Source organism: Hippoglossus hippoglossus, chromosome 2 (genome assembly GCF_009819705.1).
Source record: "Hippoglossus hippoglossus isolate fHipHip1 chromosome 2, fHipHip1.pri, whole genome shotgun sequence".
NCBI classification, from domain to species: domain Eukaryota; kingdom Metazoa; phylum Chordata; class Actinopteri; order Pleuronectiformes; family Pleuronectidae; genus Hippoglossus; species Hippoglossus hippoglossus.
Window position 1 is genome coordinate 9115538 of NC_047152.1, and position 24121 is coordinate 9139658.

A 24121-nucleotide genomic window follows, 5' to 3' on the forward strand; every position below is an offset into this window, starting at 1 on the left:
GTTTCATTAGTCAGCATCAGTTGGCTTGATTTACCCGACTTGGAGCTCCAGGTGGGTGGAGTTTCATTCAGATCAAAGTTGGGAGCTGAAGAAAAGTAAAAACTTCAGCAACTTACACAAAATACTTTCCAGTGAGTAATTGTGTTTTTGAGGTTTTGATGTAAGAGTTCCCCCGGACTGCGAAAGAGGTCGACACAAACATTAAGCTGCTGCGTGACTCAGGTCGAATTCAGGAATAATGTATCACAGCCTTTGGCTCAGGATTTATTTAGAAATAGAGAATGAATGTTATATTTTAAACACTACAAACACAAAGATAAATTGTCTGTTGTGTTTTCGGATGCATCTTTTTCCACACATGTAAAAGCAGACGTGGAGAAACGAGGCAGACGAGAACCAAACGAAGCATAGAAACCACCGCTCATCTACATTTCTATTTATAAGCACCTTCTATAAACGTATCGATTGTGTCCTGCTGCTCGTGGATCAGAAGAGAAAGGATGTTCTGACCAGTCGGCTGTGCAGTGACACCAGTCAGATGATGTGCAGTACCACAGTAAAGCACCCGGTGTCAGAGCAGGACCACACATGTGCAGAGTCTGAGGCTCACTGGGCATTAAACTGATTCAAGAAGATGATCACAATTCAGAATACATTTCAAAATAAGCAGCACGTCACAGATAATAACTGGAGGTGGACCCTTTTTTAAATAAAGACATAAATATAGAGGTGGAGAATCAGTGCAACGAGTTAATAACAACATTACATATATTATATTACACAATCATTTATATTCATTTATAACATATAGTTTAACATAGAAACATAAACAGATGACGATTATGTACAAGGCAGTAGATTATAAAGATTCAAAATAATATATATTAACTCACACTGTTTGGTACTTTTTAACTTTTACAGATTATTTGACTTCTATCAACATGATTTTCCTCCAGAATCTGATTCACTTCCTTTGTTTTGCTGTGATTTTTCTTTCTAAAATGTAAAATCAGATCTATTTGTGTTTTCTAGTCGGTTTTAAATATGAATTGTGTTTTTAAAACGATATAAAATAGAGAATTTATCAATAATCGATATAAAACGTGAGTTTTAATATGAAGCTCCAGCAGGAAAAGACGGATTCCGATGATTGACAGCGCTCCCGGCCAATCAGGTGCAGGGACTTGTCTCCGCAGTCCAATCAGAACTCCCGCTGACAGTAAGGTAGGTTGTACCGCGGAGAACCGTTAACTCGACAGGAGAACCGACGCTTCTCTCCGGGACCGCGGCTCATTCTCTGCTCCTCCTCCGGGTCACGCTGCTCGCTGCTCCCGGTTCTGTTCCTCCACGTTCCGAGATGTTGCACCTCCGGTCCACGGTGGTGCTCAACGAGCTCTTCCAGACGCTCTCCGGCGGGGTGAGAGCGGCACCTGCCGCCGCCGCCGCCTGCCTCGGCAGCACCGGCGCTCCGGGAGGGAGGTCGCCGGGCGGAGGGAGGTCGTTCGCCGGGTGGAGAGCTCCGCAGCACCTCGCCCGGAGGCAGCACGGCGTCCGGGGCTTCTGCTCCAAGGGCGACGGCCACAATGAAGCCGCCGCCGAGTCGTCAACGGAGAAGTGAGTCACGTCAGCCCCGCGGTGTGAGGGCGTGTTAGCCGCTAGCTTCACCCGCAGCCGAACTCCATAGGGAAAAACATGAATTTATCATGGCGACGATGCCAGCAACCCGTTCCTTAAAGTGTCTTTATTACTGGAACGAGTCAATAACTACTCACAGAATACAGGCCGAATTCATCAATACATCTTAACATTACTTTTAAAAGATATAAAAGTGTTTTTCTTTTAATGTTTCACTTGCAGGCTGTGAATATGTAAATATGTTGTTTTCCTAAGCTAGTTCTGCGCGGAGCATCACGCAGCGGGACTAGCTGCTGTTACAGATGCTGTTTAGCTGGATTAGCCGATTAGCCGGGCAGCTACAGGCCGGTGGAGGCCGTAGTTTGGGGTTTGACGGAAGCTGGAAGGCGGAGGTGTGCAGAGGCTCGACCCGGGGACCTGCTCCGTGTCTCAATCCCATTAAAACCATCCAATTGCACCTAGGATGCCAGTGTGTCCGACGATGGAATCAGCTGTCGTGACCACCAGGAGCTCCAGCTTCATCTGCAGCTCAGAGACATGAAGCTGAGAGCATCATCTTCATCCTCTTCATCATCATCTTCATCATATAACCATAACAATCACAGTGTGTTGAACTTGATAATAACGCAGCAGGAGAATGAGCCTCAGGCTGGTGCCTCATGAAGGTCAGCCTGTGTTTCATCTACCAGCAGCTAACAGCTCTTTTCTTATTGATTTTTAACACATTGATCTATTAGAATATAATATGTCTAAAACCTCCACTGGCCCAAGTTGACCCAGTTTGACCACTTGTTTACTTTTCCATCTGTTATGACAGGAAGCAGCATTTGTGATTATGATTCAAATCGTGTATTACGATCGCATAATAAGACAAAGACGTGCTTAGTGTGAGAACATTCATCCTTTTATTGATGATCGGAACAGTTGTAGATTAATCTCCCGTCTGTCGACTACGAGAAGAAGAAGCTCCATATTCACAAATCACCATGATGACAAACCATTTAAAAACCAAATATCTAAAAGCTCACTGACAGGTGCATCTGTCAGTTGGTCTGTAGTTGTATTTGTATGCAGGCGGCTCTCCTCTTATTCTAATGAGATGTAAACGTAAAGCGATGCTTCCTGTGCAAACACCAGAGTGTCCACTGAGGATTCACCTTCCTCTACTTACATATTTAAACATGGCCTGGATGAATCTGGCAGCTGGATTTCCGGTATTTAATAAGATTATTGTCAGTATTCACGGTGTTAAATGATATTTCAGGATTAAGGACAGAGAAGCTGAAGAAGTTATTTCTGTTCTTTACTTTGCTGTAACAATATTAATAGACAGAGATAAAGATAAAATAACTAAAGTCTCATTCTTTTTCAAATCAGCTGTGATTCCAGCCGTCGCACCAGCCAGAGTTTCCATAGAGATATAATGCTTCATTGCCCCTGTGGGTGGAAGTTGCCCCATTTGTTTCTGTTCACGGACAATTTGCTTCAGCAGTCGGTCACGTTCATGCAGTCATCTGCTTTGCTGCTCGTCCTCAGCATCTTCTTTATTCCCCTGGAGACACATTTCAGTGTCGGGGAATCTCGGCTGAAAGACTGAAGTGTCAGGAGAAATCATCAGCTGTCAAGGTTTAGGTTGAGCAGGGGCTGTCGTGCAGGAGGAGTCACAGTGAGTAAGCAGTCAGCAGCTCCCAGTTCTTCTAGGAAAAGATTCATGGGATCCTCTCTGGTTATCAAGGAACTGCACCGTAACAAATCCCCAAAAAAAGACCAAACTATGACTCTGTTAAAGATGAACTCATAATGAAAATAAGCGTTAGTGGCGTCCATTCAAGCAGAAAAGGACAAACTCCCCAGGCTTAGTGTCAGACAAAGAATACCCAGGGTTAGTGTGTGTGTGTCATAAAGTGTTATCCTCTGGTAGAAAAGTGCTGGCAGGGCACTGGGGAGCGCTTCATCCAAAGCAGCTCCATGTGTTAGTTGTGTTGAGATCAGGCTGCAGTGACGACATGATGCCTTCCTGAAAGGTTTCGGAGACTTTCCACCAGAAGTACTCAAATCAGGAGAGAAGACGCCGGCTGCTTTCCCCCCCCTGCAGCTGCAGATGCTCTTTCCTCAAAGGGAACAGCGGGAAACAAGATGCTGCTGCTCAGAAATCAAAAAAGCTCCGTGGACGCATGCTGTCGGAAATCTGAACACCAGTCGTCTCCCGAGGCGGTGCCCTGGCTAATAAGGGGTTAAGAATGTTTGTAATGCAGCGGAGATCATCCCGCCCACCTCATTTCTGCACGGTTTTTGCACCAAAGCCTGTGTGCTGGCACGCTGCCTAGCACTTGTCAGGGCCTAAAGGAGCAGATGAGTCACTCGCACAGATTGATTTGTGCAGCACCGCCTCTCAACGCTCTCCCAGTCTCATGTCTGCATCCACCCCCCCGTCAATTTGTCATGACCAGCGGCGAAACCGGCACCATCGATCGGGTCAGTTAAATACTGCAGATATTACACACGACTCGATCCAGACGCGGATCTCAGCTGTCATCTCTGGCAGCGACTCAGGGTGTAATGTCATCATCGATAGTGGGGGGATCTGTGGAAAGGGTTTGGGCGCGGGGAATAAAAATCAATACGCAGTAAAGTGCCTTTCAAAAGTAGGTGGGTTACATGTCTTTTAGATTCTTAAGAATATATATATTTAATATTTTAGTTTTATAAACCAGGGAGAGTGGAAGCTTGATGGCATCAGGGTGCAAAGGTCACCGACACTCACACCAGGTCTGAGTCCTGTTCAGCCGTCTCCACCTGTCCCGTCAGCAGCAGCTTCCCTGAGCTGCGTCTTAACTGACGTGAGAAATACCCGGGAAACAAGCGAGCGGCTCAGTGGACAAAAAGACGGACAAAAGAGAAATCAGCTTCTGGACAAGCTGTGTGTGCTGACCTTTAAAAAAAAAAGAGAGAGCGAGGGATGGACTAATGAGAGCAGAGGAGGTAGATTAACGAGGTCGCTCCAGATGCTCCAGATGTTCCAGATGTTCACCTCTAACCTGCTGGCGATGATGCTCCCAGAGGTGGAATCTCTCTGCGGCCTCATTAACTATAGGATGTTACTTAAGTGTCATTTCACACCATGTTCACGTTCATTCTACAGACTTCATCAGAGGAGCCATATTTTCTCCTGGTGATGGATTCACGTTACTGCAGCAGCTTGAGATAACAATATACGATATGGATTTAGATATTTACATTAATGCTTTGGTCTGCGTGTACGATAAGTCACTGTCACTAACTCAGTGTTATTCCCTCCTCTCTTCCTGTTGTTGATCTGCTTGCTTTGCATTTGTAAGTATGTTTCAATTTTACTTTTATTTTAGTTTTAGTCCTTTTCCAGTAGAAGTAGAGGTTCTCTGCAAAAAGCCAATAACTGCTTTGACCTTGAAATGACCTCACTTCCTCCCAGAGGCTGCGCTTGAATCCCCTCTCCTCTACCTCACCCCCTTATCATCCCTTCATCCTCCTCTTCCCCCCCCCCCCCCCCCCCCCCCCCCCCCCCCCCCCCCCCCCCCCCCGACACACACATGCCCACACACACTCTCTGACGTGTATTCCTTCCTCACCAGCAGGCGTCAACCGTCCATTAACGTGGTCAGAGACGGACAAACAGTCAGAGGACGCAACAACATGCTGATTCAGACGGCATGAGATTTGTTTTGAGTGATAAAGGAGACATATGATGCTGTTTTCTTATTTCTTATGTTTTCTTCCTCTAGGGTTTGGTAATATATTATGTAAAAGTTCAGAGGAGACTGGGCTTTATCGGGGGGGGGGGACCAAAACATGAAGTTAAACTGATGAACCTGAAAATGAGCAGAATATGTCTCCTTTAAAGCTGCATTCCACACATGTTGAGAAGTCACAAATTCTGACTTTGTCCAGGTAAAAACAAGTTATAGACATAAATATAATGATGGAAAATGTATAATTACATCAACACGACAGATACTTTAAAAGTGCTGTAGGATTTAAACTCATAACTTCACTCACAATCTTCTTGTTCAGAATTTCTGACTCAAGACACAAAGTGGAACTCGGCCTAGAAGCTGAATAAATCCAGAGGAAACTCTGCTCCGATCTCTCCAAGGGTCCGAAATCAGTTTTTTCCTTGTTGGCTGCTGAGAAGAGCCGACTGAAGCTTTACCTTCAGACTTCCTCCCCCAGCACGCAGGCCAGGCAGTGGCCCATGATGCATTGCAGGACATCATGCCCGGGCACCCAGAGCTTTGCACAAATCCAATTTGGTGTTGATATGAATCATAGCAGAGAGCCTGCTGTGAGCTGGTCGCCCCGTCCGCCTCCTGACACACGACTAACTTTCCTCCCAGAGACAACGTGGTGTGGAAACACTGCTCAGAACACCAGCCAGAACATAATACTACATAATTCAACAACGTGTCATCAGGCTGCCAGCGGCTCTGGCCAGCCTCCACGTCACATGAGGTCCAGTCATCACAGTTCACAGACTGGACTCTGCAGGACAGAGATGCCTTTAAGGCTCTGTCATGAAATAGTTTTAATATTTCAGGTGTGTCTGCTGCTGCGGTGCTGCCCACAGGATTTACTGGATAAATAAAAGTCAAATTGAAGTAAATCCAGAACGGTAAACAAAAAGGAGTTTGGATTAGATTCCATGTGATGTGTTGTTTGGTTAGATTAGTGGTTAATCGGCTTGTTAACCATGTTCCTGGCTGGTGTTCGAGCAGTGCAGACCGTTAACAGTTTTCATTACAGCGGCCTTATTGCAGCATTTTAATCTCTGGAAACTTTCAAGTTAATCTGAAACTAAAACTCTGAATGTACTGTAAGTTTTTCAGAGCAGAGACTCACACGCCGTGTCTCTGACATCAAGTTATTCTGTAGAAACCTTTTCCGCAGCTCATTTTGCTGCAGTAAGGCCAGTGCAAGGTCACGTTTTCCTCCAGTCACCGCTTCTCCTTGCAGTGAAAAAGCCTTCTCTTCTCCCTCTGCTGCCCTTCCCCTCCACGTGTCCTCTTCACAAGGCCTCACTTGCTTTTCCTGTGTCTGTGTCTTTCTGTCCTGCAGGAGAAGGAAAGCCGGCGTCCTGCCCAGTCTGGAGGACCTGCTGTTCTACACCATCGCTGAGGGCCAAGAGAAAATCCCTGCGCACAAATTCACCACAGTGAGTTCTGTCTGAGGCTTTAACAACCAACTGGGACAGCACTACTGTGAAAATAGTTCGTATTAGATATTCAGCAGGAAAGAGGGACAATATCATGAATACACACAGTACATACAAGCGTGTATGATGTATAGGATGTAGATTAATATGCAACAGGTTTGCAGCGAATGAGCGTAATCACTGTTTAAATCTCTCCCTGGTTGACTTACGAGCAGTAAACCTCCTCTTGTGAGCCTCTTCAGGAGTCTCAGTTCACGGCTCGTAGCTTCATTGATTTGTTGTCAGGCCGCTTCAATCACAGTGTTCCTCCTCCTCCTCCTCCTCCTCCTCCTCCTCCTCTCTCTACAGGCTCTTAAAGCCACGGGGCTTCGCACAGGAGACCCCCGGCTGAAAGAATGTATGGAGATGCTGAAGGTGACCTTGAAGCAAACGTCTGACGGAGCGCTCGACAGACACCTCTTCAAAAAGTAGGTTTAGTAGACTTGTCAGCTAACGTCAGTAATGTCCCTGTTTCTCTTCCACATGTATTATCAGCATCAATCTTTCATCACAGTCTATCATAAGAATTATTGATGCTGGTGAGTCCTGGGTCACTGCACGTCATTAATTATTCATCACCACGTTGAGGATGGATGCAGTCAGGTGACCCGGAGGGAAAAATACAAAATAAAGAAGTTTCAAATGGATCAGTTTGTCTTTAATACAATAAATAAAATAACTACTAAAAATATCACTGTTCAAACCCCCAAAGTGTGTTTCAGTATATTTAAGTCTGCTAAAAACACAACTGGAGACAAAACAACAATGGATGTCAAATAAAATATCCTTAACCCCCCCCCCCCCCCCCCCCAACCCTGTCCTGGCAGCCCCTCTGCTGAATGAGCCCCCCCCCTCAGAGGAAAACGCTGCTGAGACAGAACTGGGTGACAGCTTGGCAAGCGGCGGCCTGGCGAGTCAGGGCATATGACGCCTCCTCAGGGCGCTTAGTCGTCACCGCACAGACCCCAGTCACGCCGCTGCTGGCCGGGATCCATCACATCCGCTCCTGGGCTTATTTATAGAGCTCAGCAACGCAGAGGGAAACATGTGAGCGGGCGGTGGAGGGGAGCGTGTGTTTTCACTGCAGGGATCCCATGCTACAGGGATTACACTGGGTTGGGTGCAGTGAGATAGCTGAGCCACAAATCTCTCCACTGACAGACCTCACCACCTGATTATGTGGAGTTGTATGTAAAGTATCTGTGGTCTCAAATCAGAAGCACTGGGAAGGATCTGGTGGGTTTCTATTCCCAAAATAAAAGATTGTGAGTTTGTTATACATGGGTGCAGAAATCCCGAGGCCACTGACACCTTGTTCTGAAACTTTAGCAGGAAATGGAGGCACTGATTCAGAAATAACAAAAGGTTAAAACCCTCGTGCTGCGAGTTCAGTTTCCTGTGAAATATTCTTCATATTCCCCTGGTAGGTATATGATTATTGTCCTAAACTGAGTCCGTCTCCTGTCTCCTCCTCAGATGTGTCCAGAGCAACATTGTTCTGCTCACCCAGGCCTTCAGGAAGAAGTTTGTCATCCCAGACTTTCAGCCCTTCCGTGCGCACATCGACGAGCTGTATGAAAACGCCAAAAACATGTCTGGAGGGCAGGTGAGTCAGAGGGATTTTCTTCCACGTGCGGAAACGTGAAGGTTAATTTCCTCTGGCTTCAGATCAAAATCATGTTTTTCTATTTAATATTAATTTGTTAGCATTGTGTTCTTCATATTCATGCATCATGCTGTTTAACCACAATGTGATGATGAGGTGTTGATCCCTCTTTATTGAATTCAGTCAATGGAGATTATTTAAATCTCATTTATTCACACAGGGAACATTGTCTCCGCTGCACTGTGCTGCAGAGAGAGAATCACTATCTGCTTGTTTTACCGTTTGACATATTAACAGCCAGTAAACGCATATTTAAGAAAGTGTGGTGTCATGCTGTAGGTGGCGGACTACATCCCCCAGCTGGCCCGCTTCAGTCCCGACCTGTGGGCCGCCGCCCTGTGCACCGTCGACGGACAGAGGTACAGCTGCACCTCTTTTATTCACATACCAAGATTACATATATAGACAAGAGAGTAAATGGGACAGATCTGTGAGGAGATCTGAAAACATTTGAAGAGTTTGTTTGAGTGTCAGTTCCTCTGATTCCTTCTCAGACACACCGTCGGCGACACCAAGGTTCCTTTCTGTCTGCAGTCCTGCGTCAAGCCGCTGAAATACGCTATCGCCGTTCACGACCACGGCACAGAGTACGTTCACCGCTTCATCGGCAAAGAGCCCAGCGGTCTGCGATTCAACAAGCTCTTCCTGAACGAGGAGGGTGAGGAATCACAGACACACACACACACACACACACACACACACACACACACACACACACACACACACACACACACACACACACACACACACTCACTCCTCGTATGAGCCTCTTTCCTCTCCGGGCTCACGTGCCCTCTGTAAGAGGAGCCATCCAGGCCTGGTTGCCATGGAACTGTGATGAATTATTAATGAGAGGCAGAATAAAACAGGAGTGGACAGTGTGTAACAGAGACACAATCACCTGGGAACACAACAAGCTGCTGGCACGTGGCGTCGGTAAAAAAACCAGCCAGGCCTGAGACGGCGAGGCTGAAAGTAACTGTTGTTAGTGTCTGATACTGAGACGACAACATGCAGGCGGTGAGTTCAGATACTCACCTGAACCCTGCGGTGAAAGCACTGCTCTCTTTTTCTGAAGGAACCACAAATCTGTGGTCAGAAGGTCATCATACAACTCACTCGAAGCTTGTTGAGGTTTCTAATTTCCTTTCTGTCCTCGTTCTATCACAGTCTGTGATTTAGTTGTTTGTATATACTAGAATCTATTGGTTTCCTTTTCTCTCAGTGTTTAATGACGTTAAAGATTAAAAACACAGATTTATATGACAGATTGATCAGGTTTCCTCTCTTTGTTGTTACTGATCAAAGCAGAGAAGAAGATTAGGATCTAAACCCAGAGAGGAAGTGGTCTGAGTGTGTCACAATGTTGTGTAGTTACCTTTCTTGTTATGTTCGCTCAGTGAATCACTCAGATGGGATTTGACCTCTAAGCATTAAAATGTTCCTCTTTATCCTTTCTCTTCCTCGTTCTACTTCTTTCTTTGATGACACTCATTTTCTTTATTGCAGATAAACCACACAACCCCATGGTTAACGCCGGCGCCATCGTCTGTACCTCCCTCATTAAGGTACGCGACATCCACATCCCCCTTTATCAAGTATAAGATATTACAGGCACAGTTTGTGAACGTGTGTAGAGTTTGTTTCAGGAAAGCTATAAAGCCTTAACTGTAGAAATCAATCGATATCTTTATTTTCATGTCCGGACTAATGCAGTGACTTTAGAAATGATTTTTATCTGCAGCGACAAAGTTGTGTTGAAAGAGACTTTGTCTGAAATAAAATAATAATGGTGCAGAATGTGTTTCTGCCCGAACGGGGAGATTAAGGTTGTAGATAATCACGCTGAAAGGGGATTTGGTTGAAAGCAGCATCGCCCGGATATCACACGCACACGCACACGCACACAGTTCATAGAGTCCAGAGAGTAGATGGAGATGGAGACAGAACAGCTCAGCTCGGCCACATTATCAGCTTCATATCCTCCACTGACCTTCACACACACACAAACACACACACACACACAGCCGGTGTAAACACACAACAGCACCACCTGCTGACGCAAATTAAAACACACACCACAGCGCCTGGTCTCAAGTGGCCAATGAGGATCAACAGGATTCCATGAGGTCTTCTCAGAGGTCGTCAGTAGCAGTTTAATTACTGTTCTACATTCACGCAGCGAGAGGAGACTGTAGGAAACATCTTCTCGAGTACAGACAGTCAGTATTTGTCAGTATTTGTTGTGTTTATCGTACGACACAAGGCTCCATCGGCCCCGAACCTTAACGAGATCCTGTTCTAAGTCCGACTGTTTGCATGCGTTGGCTCCTCCTCTCTCTGCATCTACACATGTGCAATGTACCTGTTCAAGGCTCGTTGTGTGGTTTTATGTGTTGTTGCATATTTTACAGCATTAGGATCTTTGGGATATTATGACCACAGCAACAGGTCAATGACGTTGGTAATTTTTTTCCTTTTTAATCATTTTCCTCCCTCTTTGATCTGGATTTGTGAGCTTCTAGCTTTTCACTTGGCCGTTGATGAATGTTTAAATGTGGCTTTTATACTTTTTCACATGCATTCTCCAAACTGTTTATACATCTGGATTATAAACAGGACAGCTCTGGCTCAACACTGGTTTTACACCATACTCCATTACCTCCGTAGAAAGGGACCTCCTTTTTGATTTCTCCTCGTTTTCTGTACGAGTCAGTGCAGATACATCAGTAGTTGTGTAGTCACACTCTAAGCTCATAGTGTTTAAACTAACTCACCAGCCTTTGTACAACTACCACACTGTAAGTTAACTACTGCAGCACATATACTTACTTTCACAACTTTTCACTGTAGTTTATTTGTATTTTCCTTTTTAAAGAAGAAGCAGAAACCCAGAGTGGATTAACTGTTTTACTTCACCTCCTCCATCTCCAGCTAGTCTCCCACCTCTAATCTTAATTCATCTGATGTCATGACTGGTTTGATTGGTCACGTAACTGATGACTCTGAGTGAACTTCCTGTCATAGTTTAATATCATAGAGACGTGAATCATATAATACACTAGTGCATATATGTGGGTGACGTTAAGTGTCCAGATTAAATGTGTCATTGATTGTGTGATCTTGACTGAAATGTTGTGTTACTAATGTTGTTTGTGTGTTTCAGCAAGGGGCCAGCAACGCGGAAAAGTTTGATTATGTGAGTACGACTTGAAAAGAAGTTTCCAGAAACAGAAATAACTTATAGATAATTAATTATCCTCAACATCTGCTCCTCAGGTCATGGACTTCATGAACAAACTGGCAGGAAACGAGTACGTGGGCTTCAGCAACGCCACGTGAGTAAAAACCACGTCGCTGCAGAAACACACTGCACTCGCTGCAGAGGTGAACTCAGGGACACGTCCGTGACTTTCAGAGACAACACAATTCAGTCAGTACAGTTTGATTGTGTTTATATAACGTGAGCTGAGTCATAGTCCCACTCTGTGTCCCAGTTTCCAGTCGGAGCGCGAGTCTGGAGACAGAAACTTTGCCATCGGCTACTACCTGAAGGAGAAGAAGGTAACGTGAGGCCGAGGAGAGACGCTGTTTCACCTGAGGAGTAAAAACCTTCAGGTGAAGCAGCAGCTGTTTGTTGTGGAGAAGCAGCAGATGTTATAACAGACGGGTTGACGGTGTGTTTTTGTCCTTGCAGTGTTTTCCAGAGGGCACAGACATGACGTCCATCCTGGACTTCTACTTCCAGGTAAACACAACTCCACAAAGGTTTGAAAACACACGTTTGATTCTCTGCAATCCTAATTATTTCTGTTCCTCCCTGTCAGTTGTGTTCCATCGAGGTGACCTGTGAGAGCGCCAGTGTCATGGCAGCGACTCTGGCCAACGGCGGCTTCTGTCCAATCACGGGCGAGCGTGTGCTGAGCCCCGAGGCCGTGAGGAACACCCTGAGTCTGATGCATTCCTGCGGCATGTACGACTTCTCCGGACAGTTTGCTTTCCACGTGAGTGACTCGTTCATAAAGATCCTGTAGCGTGACAAACGTCTGAGACACAGCACATCATCCTCATCGGTGTCCGTGGGTTTCAGGTCGGGCTGCCGGCTAAATCTGGCGTCGCCGGTGGGATTCTGCTGGTTGTACCAAACGTGATGGGCGTCATGTGTTGGTCTCCTCCTCTGGACAAGCTGGGCAACAGTGTCAGAGGAATCAAGTTCTGCACGGTAACAAATCGGCTTTAAATCATTTAATGTTTGAGCAACTTAAACTTGAACCGTGGCTCCGGAGCCTCGACTGACTCCAAACTGAAGCATCTTCATCTTTCAGGACCTGGTTTCTCTCTGTAACTTTCACAACTACGACAATCTGAGGCACTTCGCGAAGAAACTGGATCCTCGCAGGGAGGGGGGGGACCAGAGGGTGAGTCCCAGCAGCACCATCGTCATTTTACCCCCCCACACTCGTCTTTAAAGTCTTGATATGGCAGAATAGAACATCTGCAGTTTTCCTATGAGTTATATCCACATCTACACCAACTATAACTGCTCTAACACCTTTGATCAGACAGTCTGCGTCACATCCTCTTCCCGCGGTCGCTCGCCGTCCTGGACGCCGTCCGACCTTGTCTTTAGGATTTTTTACTCCACAACTCCATCTGCTGGAAAACTACTGCAACAGCGTTTAATGTTTTTCCTTTATTCTTAAAAAAACAATATCCTGATTTTACTCTTCTTCGCTTTGTGGTTTGATCCTTCAGTGTCACGTGCAGTTTATAATAGTATTGGTTAAAATTAAAAGCTTTAATGTTTCACAAAAATACATTTAGACAAAAATATGCACCTTCAAACGGTAACAAAGATAAATGTGTTGTTGTTCCAGGTGAAGTCGGTGATCAACCTGCTGTTTGCTGCTTACACCGGAGACGTCTCCGCTCTCAGGAGGTGAACACACACTCACAACAATCATTCAACACAATGACACAAGCTTTTTCTCTTCTCGACTGAACTGCAGAAGAATAAAAGATTATACATGATTTGAATCCATTATAAATGCTTGATTTATTCTAATCACACTGATTAAAGGTTTCCTGAGTAGTTCATTGTTTAATATTGACTTTATATTTGTGCAGGTTTGCTTTGTCCTCTATGGACATGGAGCAGAGGGACTATGACTCCAGGACGGCTCTGCATGTCGCAGCTGCTGAAGGTAAAACACTCTGCAACAGCGCCCCCTGCAGCCTCACTTGTGTGTATTGTTGATCTAAGGTTAAATCTGTGTGTTTGTGTTCATGGAGCTGATGTGTTGTGGTTTGTTGTAGGACACACTGAGGTTGTGCGTTTCCTGCTGGAGGCCTGTAAAGTCAACACGATTCCCAAAGACAGGTAACACACAATCTAATAACTAGAACATCTGGGTGTTTCTTTCTTTCTCAGATGATTTAAGTATTTAAATGATTTATTATAGTAAATTGATTTACACAAGTTTTTAGCGGAGGTTGTGCAGAGTTAAGTGATATGAAGCAGTTGGTCATCCTCCGGGAAATGGCACCAGTAAGAAAAACACCAATGAAACACTTTTACTGCACCAGAGCCCCTCTGACCGTTCTCCTTCCCCACAGGTGGGGCAACACGCCGATGGACGAGGCCATCCACTTCGGCCACCACGACGTGGTGACCATCCTGAAAGACTACCACAACAAGTACAGCCCCCAGGAGAGCACCACGGACAAGACGAATGCAGAGCAGAACCTGGACGGGATGCTCTGATGGAAGAGAAGCAGGAAGGTTATGAACTCTGAAAGGAAAAAACTCCAGGTAGTCAGTTTGATCCGAGGGGAAAAGATCTCACTCTGCACTTGAGACAACATTTAAATCCTGATAAACAACCACAGTAGAAAACATAATAACAACCCAGATAACTAAGTGTGCGGATCAAACCTAGAAGACGGCGTAAACGCTCCTTATCATGTCGTTGGTAGATGTCGTTTTTGTATTATATTCATGTATGTAACACAAGCGGGGGAAGTATTTTTATGGCGGTTTCTCCTTCTGTATTTTGTTGTCAGCTTTGTAGCTTTGTAGGAAAAAAACGGCCGCTAGTTGAATGCTGGGTAAATTTGGCGGTGGCTGGTCAGTGGACGGACTCAGGTGTGAACAGACGGCGTGGTGCTCTGGTCACTTCGTCATCACAACGTGGTGGAATGTATCCCCCCCCCCCCCTCCAAAACACTCTAATGTGTTTGTAACGTGTGCGTGATATTTATTTATCTATTTAAGATAAACTGTACATTCATGTCGTGTGTGTGTACATTCCTGAGAGGAGAACTCGGTGTAAATACGTGAATTAGCTGTAGTTGTGTCTCGAAACAACCGAAACAAAACTAATTGTGTGACGTAGTTTTCACTAAAACTGTAAAAGCTGAATATTACATTTCTGTGAATGTTGAACTGAATATTCTGCCGTTAAAGGTGAATATGAGTCTAAAGCTTTTCATCAGCCAAAGTTTCTACATATCCACGTCGATACAGCTTTCCTGGAAAGTTCCTCCAACTTCAGAAGAGTCGTAGAAGGTTCGAATATGATTGTCACTCCTGGAGCTTCTGAGGAAGTGACTTCAGTTCCTATGAGCCTCGTAGGAATTGAACCCACAACCTCAGTCTGGACAGACTGTTCCACACACGCCTGTCGGTGCGCGAGTCGAATTCCACAGGTCGAACAGAGAACATGGGTCATGGTTTGATTTTGTGCTTGTAGAATATTAAAAAAGTTTGATGTCGCCCACAAGAAAAAAGTATTAAAAGGAAAAATATCATTTGAGTTTGACTTTATTTCTAATAAAATCATAAAGTTTTCCACTTGCTGTTTACTCAACACACAAATATTTTCCAGACACATAAATTCTTATTTTAAATACACAATGTTTAAATGTGTCCTCGTCGTATTTCGGCTACAACTGATGTCATGTTTTAAAGGAGGAAAACTCACATTCTTACTTTTCACTGTTTCAGTCAGAATCATTCGGGACTTAAAAACAAAAGATATGTACAAATATAAAGTGACAGAACCTGTTACAGCCGACACCACCACCACCAAGCTGCATGTATTTAATGTCTGTGCAGATGATTTACGTTGATGCTGTGAAACTTAACAATTCATGGTTCTCAGACACGCTCTGTCGTTGCGAGCTCTTTCTTCTTCTCTCTCTAAGCAGACGTTTGGAGGTTCATTGTCGAGGCACAAGTGGAGATAGCCACAGAGATAACGAAGTGGAATAAAAGCAGAACAGTGATAAGGAAAGGACGAGCTGAAGGAGACACGTGTCCATTTTCAGTCTTCATCTTGGAAGTCTGAACTCATCTGAGGAGAGAAGGAAAGGACGACAGGTGATTTTAGCCAGTAAATCTATTTTAAAAGGAACAACCTCACAAAAGCAACAGGAAATATTAGTTTCTCTCGTTTATGCATCTTAACTTGAGTTAAATCATGAATATCAAGTACAATTGATATTTATGATTTGAAATCGTAATCAGGAAGTGAGTAATCCTGTTAAATTAGAGCAGCTGAAGCCAAGACATCAAACGTGTGAGTTCAGAGACGAACGCGTCACAAACAAACCCACTGACGTCGGTTCCCTTCGTTTAAAACAAACGAGGAGGAGGAACCATAACTGTTAGTAAAGTGCAGCAGTGATGGAGACACACACACACACACACACACATTAAAACACACACATGATGAAGCAGAGCAACAGATTAAAGCTGCGTCTACCTGGATGTCAAACTGATCGAGTCCAATCAGATTGCTGGCCTGAAAGCAGGAAAAAGAAAAAACGACAAAAAGACAGAAGCCGAGATTTAAAGCCGGGTAGAAAACGGACGATGCTCAGATTCATTTTCAACAGATTCACAGGTAGATCGAAGGGGGGGGTGGAGTTGCCAGGTTTGACACACACCAGAATTAACCGTATTTGGAGGAGCAGGATGGACCAGAATTTACAAAATGAACATCGCGCTGCTTGAGACTAGAGATCGAGACCTGAAACAGTAAATAAACAGCTCGGTCACAGGAGATTTAGAGATGATTGATTGTGGAATTTAAAAGTTTGCGATGTTTCTGTGACTGAGCAGTGCAGCCGTCTTTACAGCGGTGTCCCACCACAGCACTCACCACAGCATCGATGTCCCTGTGGCCAATGGCCTGCTCCAGAACCTTGTATTCGTCAGGAGACATGGGCATCATGTTGTCGTGCAGTCTGGACGGATGTCTGCGCCAGAGGAACACGCACGTTACCTCACTGATAACAACATGTCAGGGCTTTAATATGTCGTCTCTGCTTACACTTCTGACACGGAAATGAGCTCCGTCTTCATGTAGGCCCTCTTCTCCATGTTCTCCACATCCATCGGCTCTGGAGCTGGGGAGCAGTTAATACTCCGGTTACATTGTGGATGTCACACAGTGTTCAGCAGTTGACAGGCTGAGGGGTTACAAGTGTCTTACTCTCTGCAGGTTTGGGGTAGTACTTCCCGAAGGCCTTGTCTTTGGGGATGTTGGGGTAGAGGAAGCGGAGCGGGTTCTCTGGGATGTTTTCGGCGGCCATCACCTTGTAGGTGCGGATGATGTCGGGCAGAGAGACGGCGCCCAGCTCCTTCTTCGTGTACGGCTCCACGGAGTGAAAGTCCGGCTTGTCTGGACGGAGAAAGACAGATTCAGATTTAATTACAGAATTTGTCCAAGTAGTATAAGTCTTCTGATCCAAAACGTCATTTTACCGTGCATGTCGAGTTCGACCCAGGTGAAGGTGATGGCTCCTTCTCTGCTGCTCTCGCTGAACCTGAGCAGGAAGGTGCCAGGACACTTGTCGCTGAGCAGAGCCTTCTCCCTCTCCTTACAGATGAAGCCCATGATGGAGCTGCCGACACAGACAGAAACATACACTTTACCGTTCAGAAGAAATCTCCCCCTCTCCCAGTGGAGAAACCCACCAGAACTCACCCGTCGTTCCACAGGGACAGAAGGTGTCTTTTAATGAGGTCCAGGATTCCTTCAATCCACAACCAGAAGGGGAAAGCTTTCTCATTGGCACTCTGCTGTTCAGAGACAAGTTAGAGAACTCAATCTCTAAAGATGACAACTAAAACTTACTATCGTGCAAACTTTTGACAAGGCCTCTCATGCACGAGCAGAACCAAATGAATATACGTCACCTTGCAGAACTTGGTCCAGGGGATTTGTCCCTCCGGGTTCCTCTTGGCTCTGGCTCCTGCACACAAACACATTCACATTTCTACTTTCATATTTCACTGAGTTCTGCAGGAAAAGGGTTTTTATTTATGTATTCAGACAGAAGCAGTGGATCTGGGGTCTGACCCAGCAGTTTGTCGGCCAGCATGTTGAGCTGCTCCTGGTTCAGGCCTCGCTTGGTGACGGAGGAGAACTGCCAGCTCAGGATCTCGGACAGCTGAGACCAGGTGGCCAACGGAGGAGAGAGGAAGAACTTCAGGTTCTGAGGATGAGGAGGTGAAAGGACAGAAAACACAGAACCCCATTAACTGGTTTACATTTCACCTTAAGGTCTGAGAATGATAATAATAAACGTTTGCAGCCAATGTCAATGTTAGAGATCTGATGCATCAGAAATGCCCCAGAGAGTCATCTGATCCTGAGTGTGTCCTCACCTTGGGATCGGTGGTGAGCATGTTGTACCAGAGGATGGACGCCCAGCCGCTGGGCAGCTGGCAGACGTTAGAGATGACCACGACAGGAAGAGACATGGCCTACGACGACAACAACAACAACAACCAGGACAACACACAACACGAGAGTGAGTCTTAGTATTCAGCCTCATCTGTCATCTCCTTTACAATCTTTCTGTCGTCACCTCCAGTTTGATGTTGAGTCCCGACTGGTTGAGCTGCAGCTCGGACTCAAAGGTGAGCGAGTGGAGCTCCTCAGTGACGATCAGAGGACCCTGAACACACACACACACACACACACACACACACACACACACACACTCAAGTTCACTGGGAACTACACAATGACAAATCTGACCTTTTATACATTTCTTTGGCTCTTACCTCGTTCGTTCTGTTCCCGGCGACTTTCTGCTCTTTCAGTTGCTGCAAGAAGAAAATAATCCAAGATTTTAAATGGTTTTACAAACTGTTTTCTTAACGTACTTTGTCTTTTTGTTGGATTTTTAGCTAAAACTAAATACTAATAATAAAGCCCAATTAAATACATGGAGACAACGTTGTTTTAATTCATGTATTTTCGTACCAGATGTCTGAACTCCGCTGCCAGGCTGCCGTTCGAGTCCTCCATGTTCATCACTTTGGAGTTTGTTCCCAAAATGTTGAACTTACGAAACCTGGAATCAGAGTTTGTTTTTAGTTATAAGGATTTCAGCAGTTGTGGAAGTCATATATTAATAATTATAAAAAGTGGTTTTAAAACGTACCCTTTCTTTTCTGTAACATCCCTGAGGAAAAGGAGGAGACGTGACATTTATTCATCATGTTCAAATACAAACAGGTACATTTAGTAGAAAAATGAATTGATCAGCTTACTTGTCAAACATGGCTTTGACTTTGAGTTGGTAGTTAAACTCCTGCAGCTTCACCAGGAACCTGAACCAAAAGGATTTTTACGTTAATGTAGTTTGAATCTTCTAGTTACAAGCAAGATTCAGGACTGATAATGGGGCTGAAGTGAATTTATTCAACTGTCATCAAGTTAATTAGGAAACAAATAATGAAGTGCACCTTTGTTTGCTTGTTTTCTTTTCTTACCGTAGTTTCACAGTGAACTGGACGCCTGTTTTCAGCACCAGGGGCCTCTGTGGGTGGGTGGGCATGCAGGGCTGCCTCTCCACAACCAGAGAGCTGCACACACACACACAACAATTGAGATTAAATTCCTGATTACTAATCAATAACAAAACCATCAATGACTTGTGTGTGGTGGGTTCCATACTTGGAGAGGAGGTTCTTGAGGAGATCCAGAGCTCGGGTCTCCAGGAAGGTTTTCTTCTGTGTGATGGGGTCACTGTCGTAGGTGAACTTCTGCTCCAGCTCCTGAAGCTTCTTCAGGTGCTGCCGGACCTGCTGCAGACTCTCCGCCACTGCTGTGAACCTGCCGGAGGAAGAGGAGGAGGAGGAGGAAGAAGAGAGTGTGTGAAGGAAGGACTGAGAGGAGCAGGAAGAGGAGAGACGAGGGGGGGGCAACACGAGTCTCACCAGTTCTGGAGCTGGTCCACGCAGGCGTTGGGTGGACCTCCGATACAGGCGATCTGCTGCCGCTGCTTCCACTCGGGCAGCTCCTCAGAGATCAGGTTGGACAGTAAAGCCTGGGTGACGTTCAGGAGGTCGGTCAGCTGGGTCACCACGTCCTGACACAAACACAGACAGAGGAGGGCCCTCGAGTTTCCACTTTCTACACCTCAGGAGTTACCTCTGTCACCTCTGTCTGCTCACCTGTCGTTTGGCCTTCAGCTCGAAGCCCATCCTCCCGATCAGCAGCTTCTCTCTCTCCTGCTCCTGCTGTGTCATGCCATTCACTTCCATCTCTACAGATACAGGACAACACACAATTACACCTCAGGTCTCATTGTAGTTTCAAACTTCGCACGGATATCAACGTTTTTTTGTATATTTGTCGACTACAAAACCAACTCCAACATGTTTAGATGACAGATTTGGATTTTTCCTCACCTCTGTTCTTCAGTGTGTTGATTTTGAAGTCGTACTCGTCCTGCAGATACTCCACGTTCTTAATGTTCTGATCCACAAACTGAAGAAGAAAGCATTTTTATCATTTCCAGTTGTTATACAGCATCAATTTTGCAGTCTGGCATTATACACAGATAGTAGTAAATATTGAATATGCTTAAGTCACATTAAGTTAGTGTCTATTGCCCAAAGAGTGATGCACTAACAGGAACGGTTTCCTTTTAGTTTACTACCCTCTCCTCGGTCTGTGAGAATGTCCCAGATTTCAGGCCATGTCTTACCTGGACTGCCTCTTTTATGTCCTTCACTTTGTTGTCCAGCTTTTGTTTCTCCACCACCATGGCCGACACTGTCCCCTCACCCTCCTGCTGCAGAAACAAGAGGCGACACCTGATTAACTTTCGCCCCAAATCCTTAAAAGAATCACTATTTAACCACCTGTCGATATTCATTCATTACGTATTTACAGCTGATACCTTGACGCTCTTTGCACTGTCCAGGATCTTCTGCTCCTCCTTCAGGTTTCTGGAGATGATCATGGCCATGTGGCTTGGATCATCCTGGAACCGGTCCTGCAAATACAAATCACTCAAACGTTAATAAATGATAGTTACACCTGAAACAACCCCCCCCCCCCCCCAGGTTTGAAGCATCGGCTCCAGGGTCTGACCTGCAGGTTCCTCTTGATCTTGCGGATGTTGTGCTGCAGCAGGAAGTTGCTCTCCAGGGCGAAGCGGCTGTGCTGGTCGTCCAGCTGAGCCAGGAGGTCGTGGAACCGGACGGTCGCCAGTGACTCCTGAATCGACACCGTGTCCCTGAGGAGGCAGAGGGTATTTTCAGGTAACAACAAAACCAATTTCTCTACTAAATAGGTTTGAGAAGCCACTTTTAATACAGCTGTAAGACGTCTGTCACGCTGCAGAGTTTCATTTCTTACCAGTCGATGCTCTCGATCCATTTGCTCAGGTACTGTCTGATGTCCATGGGGAAGGAGTCGTCATAGAGCTGGTCCACCTGCTCCAGGTACTTACAGTCCAGCATCTGCAGCTGGCACCACTGCGCCATGTTCTGCTGAGCAGGAGCAGCGGCGTGAGGATTCAGGGTAAGAGCTTTTAGATCTGTTACAGCTGGAGATGTTCTGATACCAGCACCAGCGTCAGAGATACCTCCGATACGTCACGTGTTGGATGATTAGTCTGATTTTGTTGTTGTTATTAATAGAATGTATATGTTTTTTTAATGTTGTACTACTTTAATCTATCCCAGATAATTATAAAAATAGAATCCAACTCATCCAAATCCAAACCAGCTGCACGTTCACAGGAAATCAGAAGTGCTGACTCGATAAATACTGTGATGTGATGATCCTCCTCCTCCTCCTCCTCCCTACTCCCTAACAGATTTCTGCCCTAGAAACCAAAACTAAGAAATGAAACCTAAAGGCTTTTGAATGAATCTGTGAGGATGAATGTTGATTCAGATTAAAAGTCAACCAGGAAATGATGTTGTGTCAAACATTTTGTGCTTTTCTGGTTTAAAATTCCCCAAAAAGGAGACAAGTAATCAGCAAATAAAAGAGAAAACGTGGATGTGACTCATCCTTACAGCTGAAAACGAGAAGATAGTTGCATTGAATCAAATATAACTCGTTAATAAAAGGTTTCTGTTGCAAATGTTATTCATTTAACTTCATATTTAGTTAATTACAAGCTGTGAACCTGAATAGAGGTGGATGTCATGTTAGGTTTCGTTTTTCAGCAGAAATCTGACCTCAACACAAACAGATGCCTTTACGTCTCTTATACATAATATATATCAATATAAATATTAACAGTATATTAGTGTGATTCCACAGCAGGACACTAATTACTCATATTAAGCTTCTATAACACGTTTCACACCTGTCATCTGTTGTATCCTTCACCACCAGACTCCATTCAGATAAATCAGCTTTTTAACTGTTTAATACTAACTTCCACTCACGTGTAACAAAACCAACACAACTCAACACTTTACCTGAATGGTCACGTTCCACTGGTGCATTCTGGGATATTTATATGTATCTATAACTCATATTTACAGTTATTGAGCACTCCCAGTAACTAACGGCGGCTGCAGACGCGTCAACATAAACGTTATTATTTGTGACTTTATCAACTAGTGAAGTCGCGAGTCGTCAGCTGGTTTGTCTAAACGCGTCAGGACGGTAAATAGCGTCCCACGGACCGGAAGTACGTCATTAAACCTACCTTGGACTGCGGTGAAACGAGTTCGATTCCGGACGGAAAGTGGTTTTATTTCAGAAAGTGTCTCAATCCAGTGTCGCCTCTGCCTCGGACTCCGAAAGCTGATATAGTGTGAGCGATTGTACGGAAACGACGTCAGCCAATCCCTGTGTCGGATTTACGGCCTGCGTCCGCCCCTTTCCGTGTGACGGCCAATCGGAACGACGGACAGACAGCTGTTCCGCCAACTAGCAAAGCGCTGCCGTAATAACATTTAAACATTTAAAATATTTCATTTAAATGTACTAAAAATGGTAGAAAAATCTAAATTTAAACACACATTAAGTTTTTGAAGACTCTGAGGATTTTCACGTGGATTTAAAATGTGTTTGTGACGACTGAAGGCAGAAAGAATGACGTGTTTTCAGGGAGGGAAGGCAGCAGACGGAACAGCCTCCGGTGACCACGTGTTTTCAGAGAAAGAGAAAGTAGCTGGGGCTCAGTCACAAAACGAAACCTAACTGTCGATTATTTAATTTGATAAAGAAATCAAACTCATTTCAATCTTCGGACGTGTGAGTTCAGTTCGAAAGAAACAGGATGTGGTGAAGATCTGACACAAATATGCAGCTTTAGGTTTATTATCGGTGAGTTAGAGATCACCACATCAATATTAATAATAATATCTGTAGAATAGATGAATAATTTGTCTTTTCTTTCGTCTTAAACAGAGGCAGAATGAATAATAAGAGCATAATATGATAATGAAGTGAATTATTGTAGCTCACTTTTGACTGTTGCATTTTAAAGATGGACTTGTTTGTGTCCTAATCATATCAGACAGGTCAAACCCCTCATTTCTGACACGTGACAAGTGATTTATACTCAGGGGCCACATGCAATAAAGGCGTATAACATTCTTTTATTGTAATAGCATTATAATAACAATTTCTCACTTAAAATGAGTAGATAATTCAGAAGAGCAAAAGAATAATGTAACTGTTAATAAACAACACTAACTCGTGTTTCAACCGCAAACCATTGTACTTCTAACATTTATGAGATCTACAGCACATTTGTCATTCTTCATATTCACACAGTGCACAAAGTGAGTCCTTCAAACTCCTACACCAATAACCATCGGTGCAAACACGTGGCGGAGGAACGTCATTACAACCACACACTGATCATAACTTGTTTCTTTTACAATCAAACCACACATTTCTTGTCTTCAGTGTGGGTTTCACTATCAGAGCTATCATAGATGGTGTGTGAGCACATTTATTTATTCACTGAGTGTCATCAACAGTTATAGAAAGATAAATAGCAAGAAACGCAAAAATATGCATCTAAATATGCTAGTTTCATTAGTTTTCTAGAAACACATTCAACTTCTTATATTTTTAAAAGTCAAAACATATCAAGTTTATCCACCTGATATTGAGCAATTTTATTTAGATACAAAATCTCATGAAAAGGAACAATTCAGCTTCTCTGACGTGTTGAATCTTCTCTCATCGTGTGGCCTCGTCTAAAGAAACACAGGACAAAAACAACTTTGGATCCACATCGTTGCAGCAATGTGACCATATAAAAAAATAAAAAAGTGAACTCAAGTTCACTGCAGAATCACAAAC

General features: G+C 44.6%; 2 protein-coding genes across 12 annotated transcripts; one reads left to right on the top strand and one right to left on the bottom strand.

The window, feature by feature from the left end:
- Window positions 1-1224: 1224 nt before the first annotated feature.
- On the top strand, window positions 1225-15294 carry LOC117774429 (glutaminase kidney isoform, mitochondrial-like). Of its 4 annotated transcripts, none has more exons than XM_034606859.1 (18): window positions 1225-1614; window positions 6733-6823; window positions 7172-7290; window positions 8339-8468; window positions 8808-8887; window positions 9023-9186; window positions 10038-10096; window positions 11695-11727; window positions 11808-11866; window positions 12026-12092; window positions 12226-12276; window positions 12356-12532; window positions 12619-12750; window positions 12854-12946; window positions 13406-13467; window positions 13656-13732; window positions 13845-13908; window positions 14145-15294. In XM_034606859.1, exons 1-18 carry the CDS (start codon window positions 1358-1360, stop codon window positions 14290-14292), a joined length of 1863 nt encoding a protein of 620 aa, XP_034462750.1. In that variant the 5' UTR covers window positions 1225-1357; the 3' UTR covers window positions 14293-15294. The 4 variants fall into 4 exon arrangements, with proteins under 4 accessions (XP_034462750.1, XP_034462745.1, XP_034462758.1 ...); XM_034606854.1 differs by having other exon boundaries at window positions 1236-1614; window positions 6727-6823; XM_034606867.1 differs by lacking the exon at window positions 1225-1614 and adding an exon at window positions 4573-4968 and having other exon boundaries at window positions 6727-6823.
- Window positions 15295-15334: 40 nt separating this feature from the next.
- On the bottom strand, window positions 15335-22635 carry stat1a (signal transducer and activator of transcription 1a). Of its 8 annotated transcripts, none has more exons than XM_034606623.1 (25): window positions 22509-22618; window positions 21197-21327; window positions 20930-21074; window positions 20736-20831; window positions 20541-20627; window positions 20242-20320; window positions 20005-20096; window positions 19768-19919; window positions 19505-19663; window positions 19321-19413; window positions 19099-19158; window positions 18990-19010; window positions 18809-18899; window positions 18607-18648; window positions 18408-18497; window positions 18205-18303; window positions 17897-18032; window positions 17734-17789; window positions 17522-17613; window positions 17299-17438; window positions 17027-17215; window positions 16865-16940; window positions 16694-16790; window positions 16295-16333; window positions 15335-15883 (listed from the first exon to the last, which is right to left on the bottom strand). In XM_034606623.1, the coding sequence occupies exons 2-25, from the start codon at window positions 21322-21324 to the stop codon at window positions 15854-15856; spliced, it is 2289 nt and encodes a 762-aa protein (XP_034462514.1). In that variant the 5' UTR covers window positions 21325-21327; window positions 22509-22618; the 3' UTR covers window positions 15335-15853. The 8 variants fall into 8 exon arrangements, 7 of the variants coding, with proteins under 7 accessions (XP_034462514.1, XP_034462543.1, XP_034462495.1 ...); XM_034606614.1 differs by having other exon boundaries at window positions 15337-15883; window positions 17522-17616; window positions 22509-22583; XM_034606652.1 differs by lacking the exon at window positions 16295-16333 and having other exon boundaries at window positions 15336-15883; window positions 22509-22635.
- Window positions 22636-24121: the final 1486 nt, after the last annotated feature.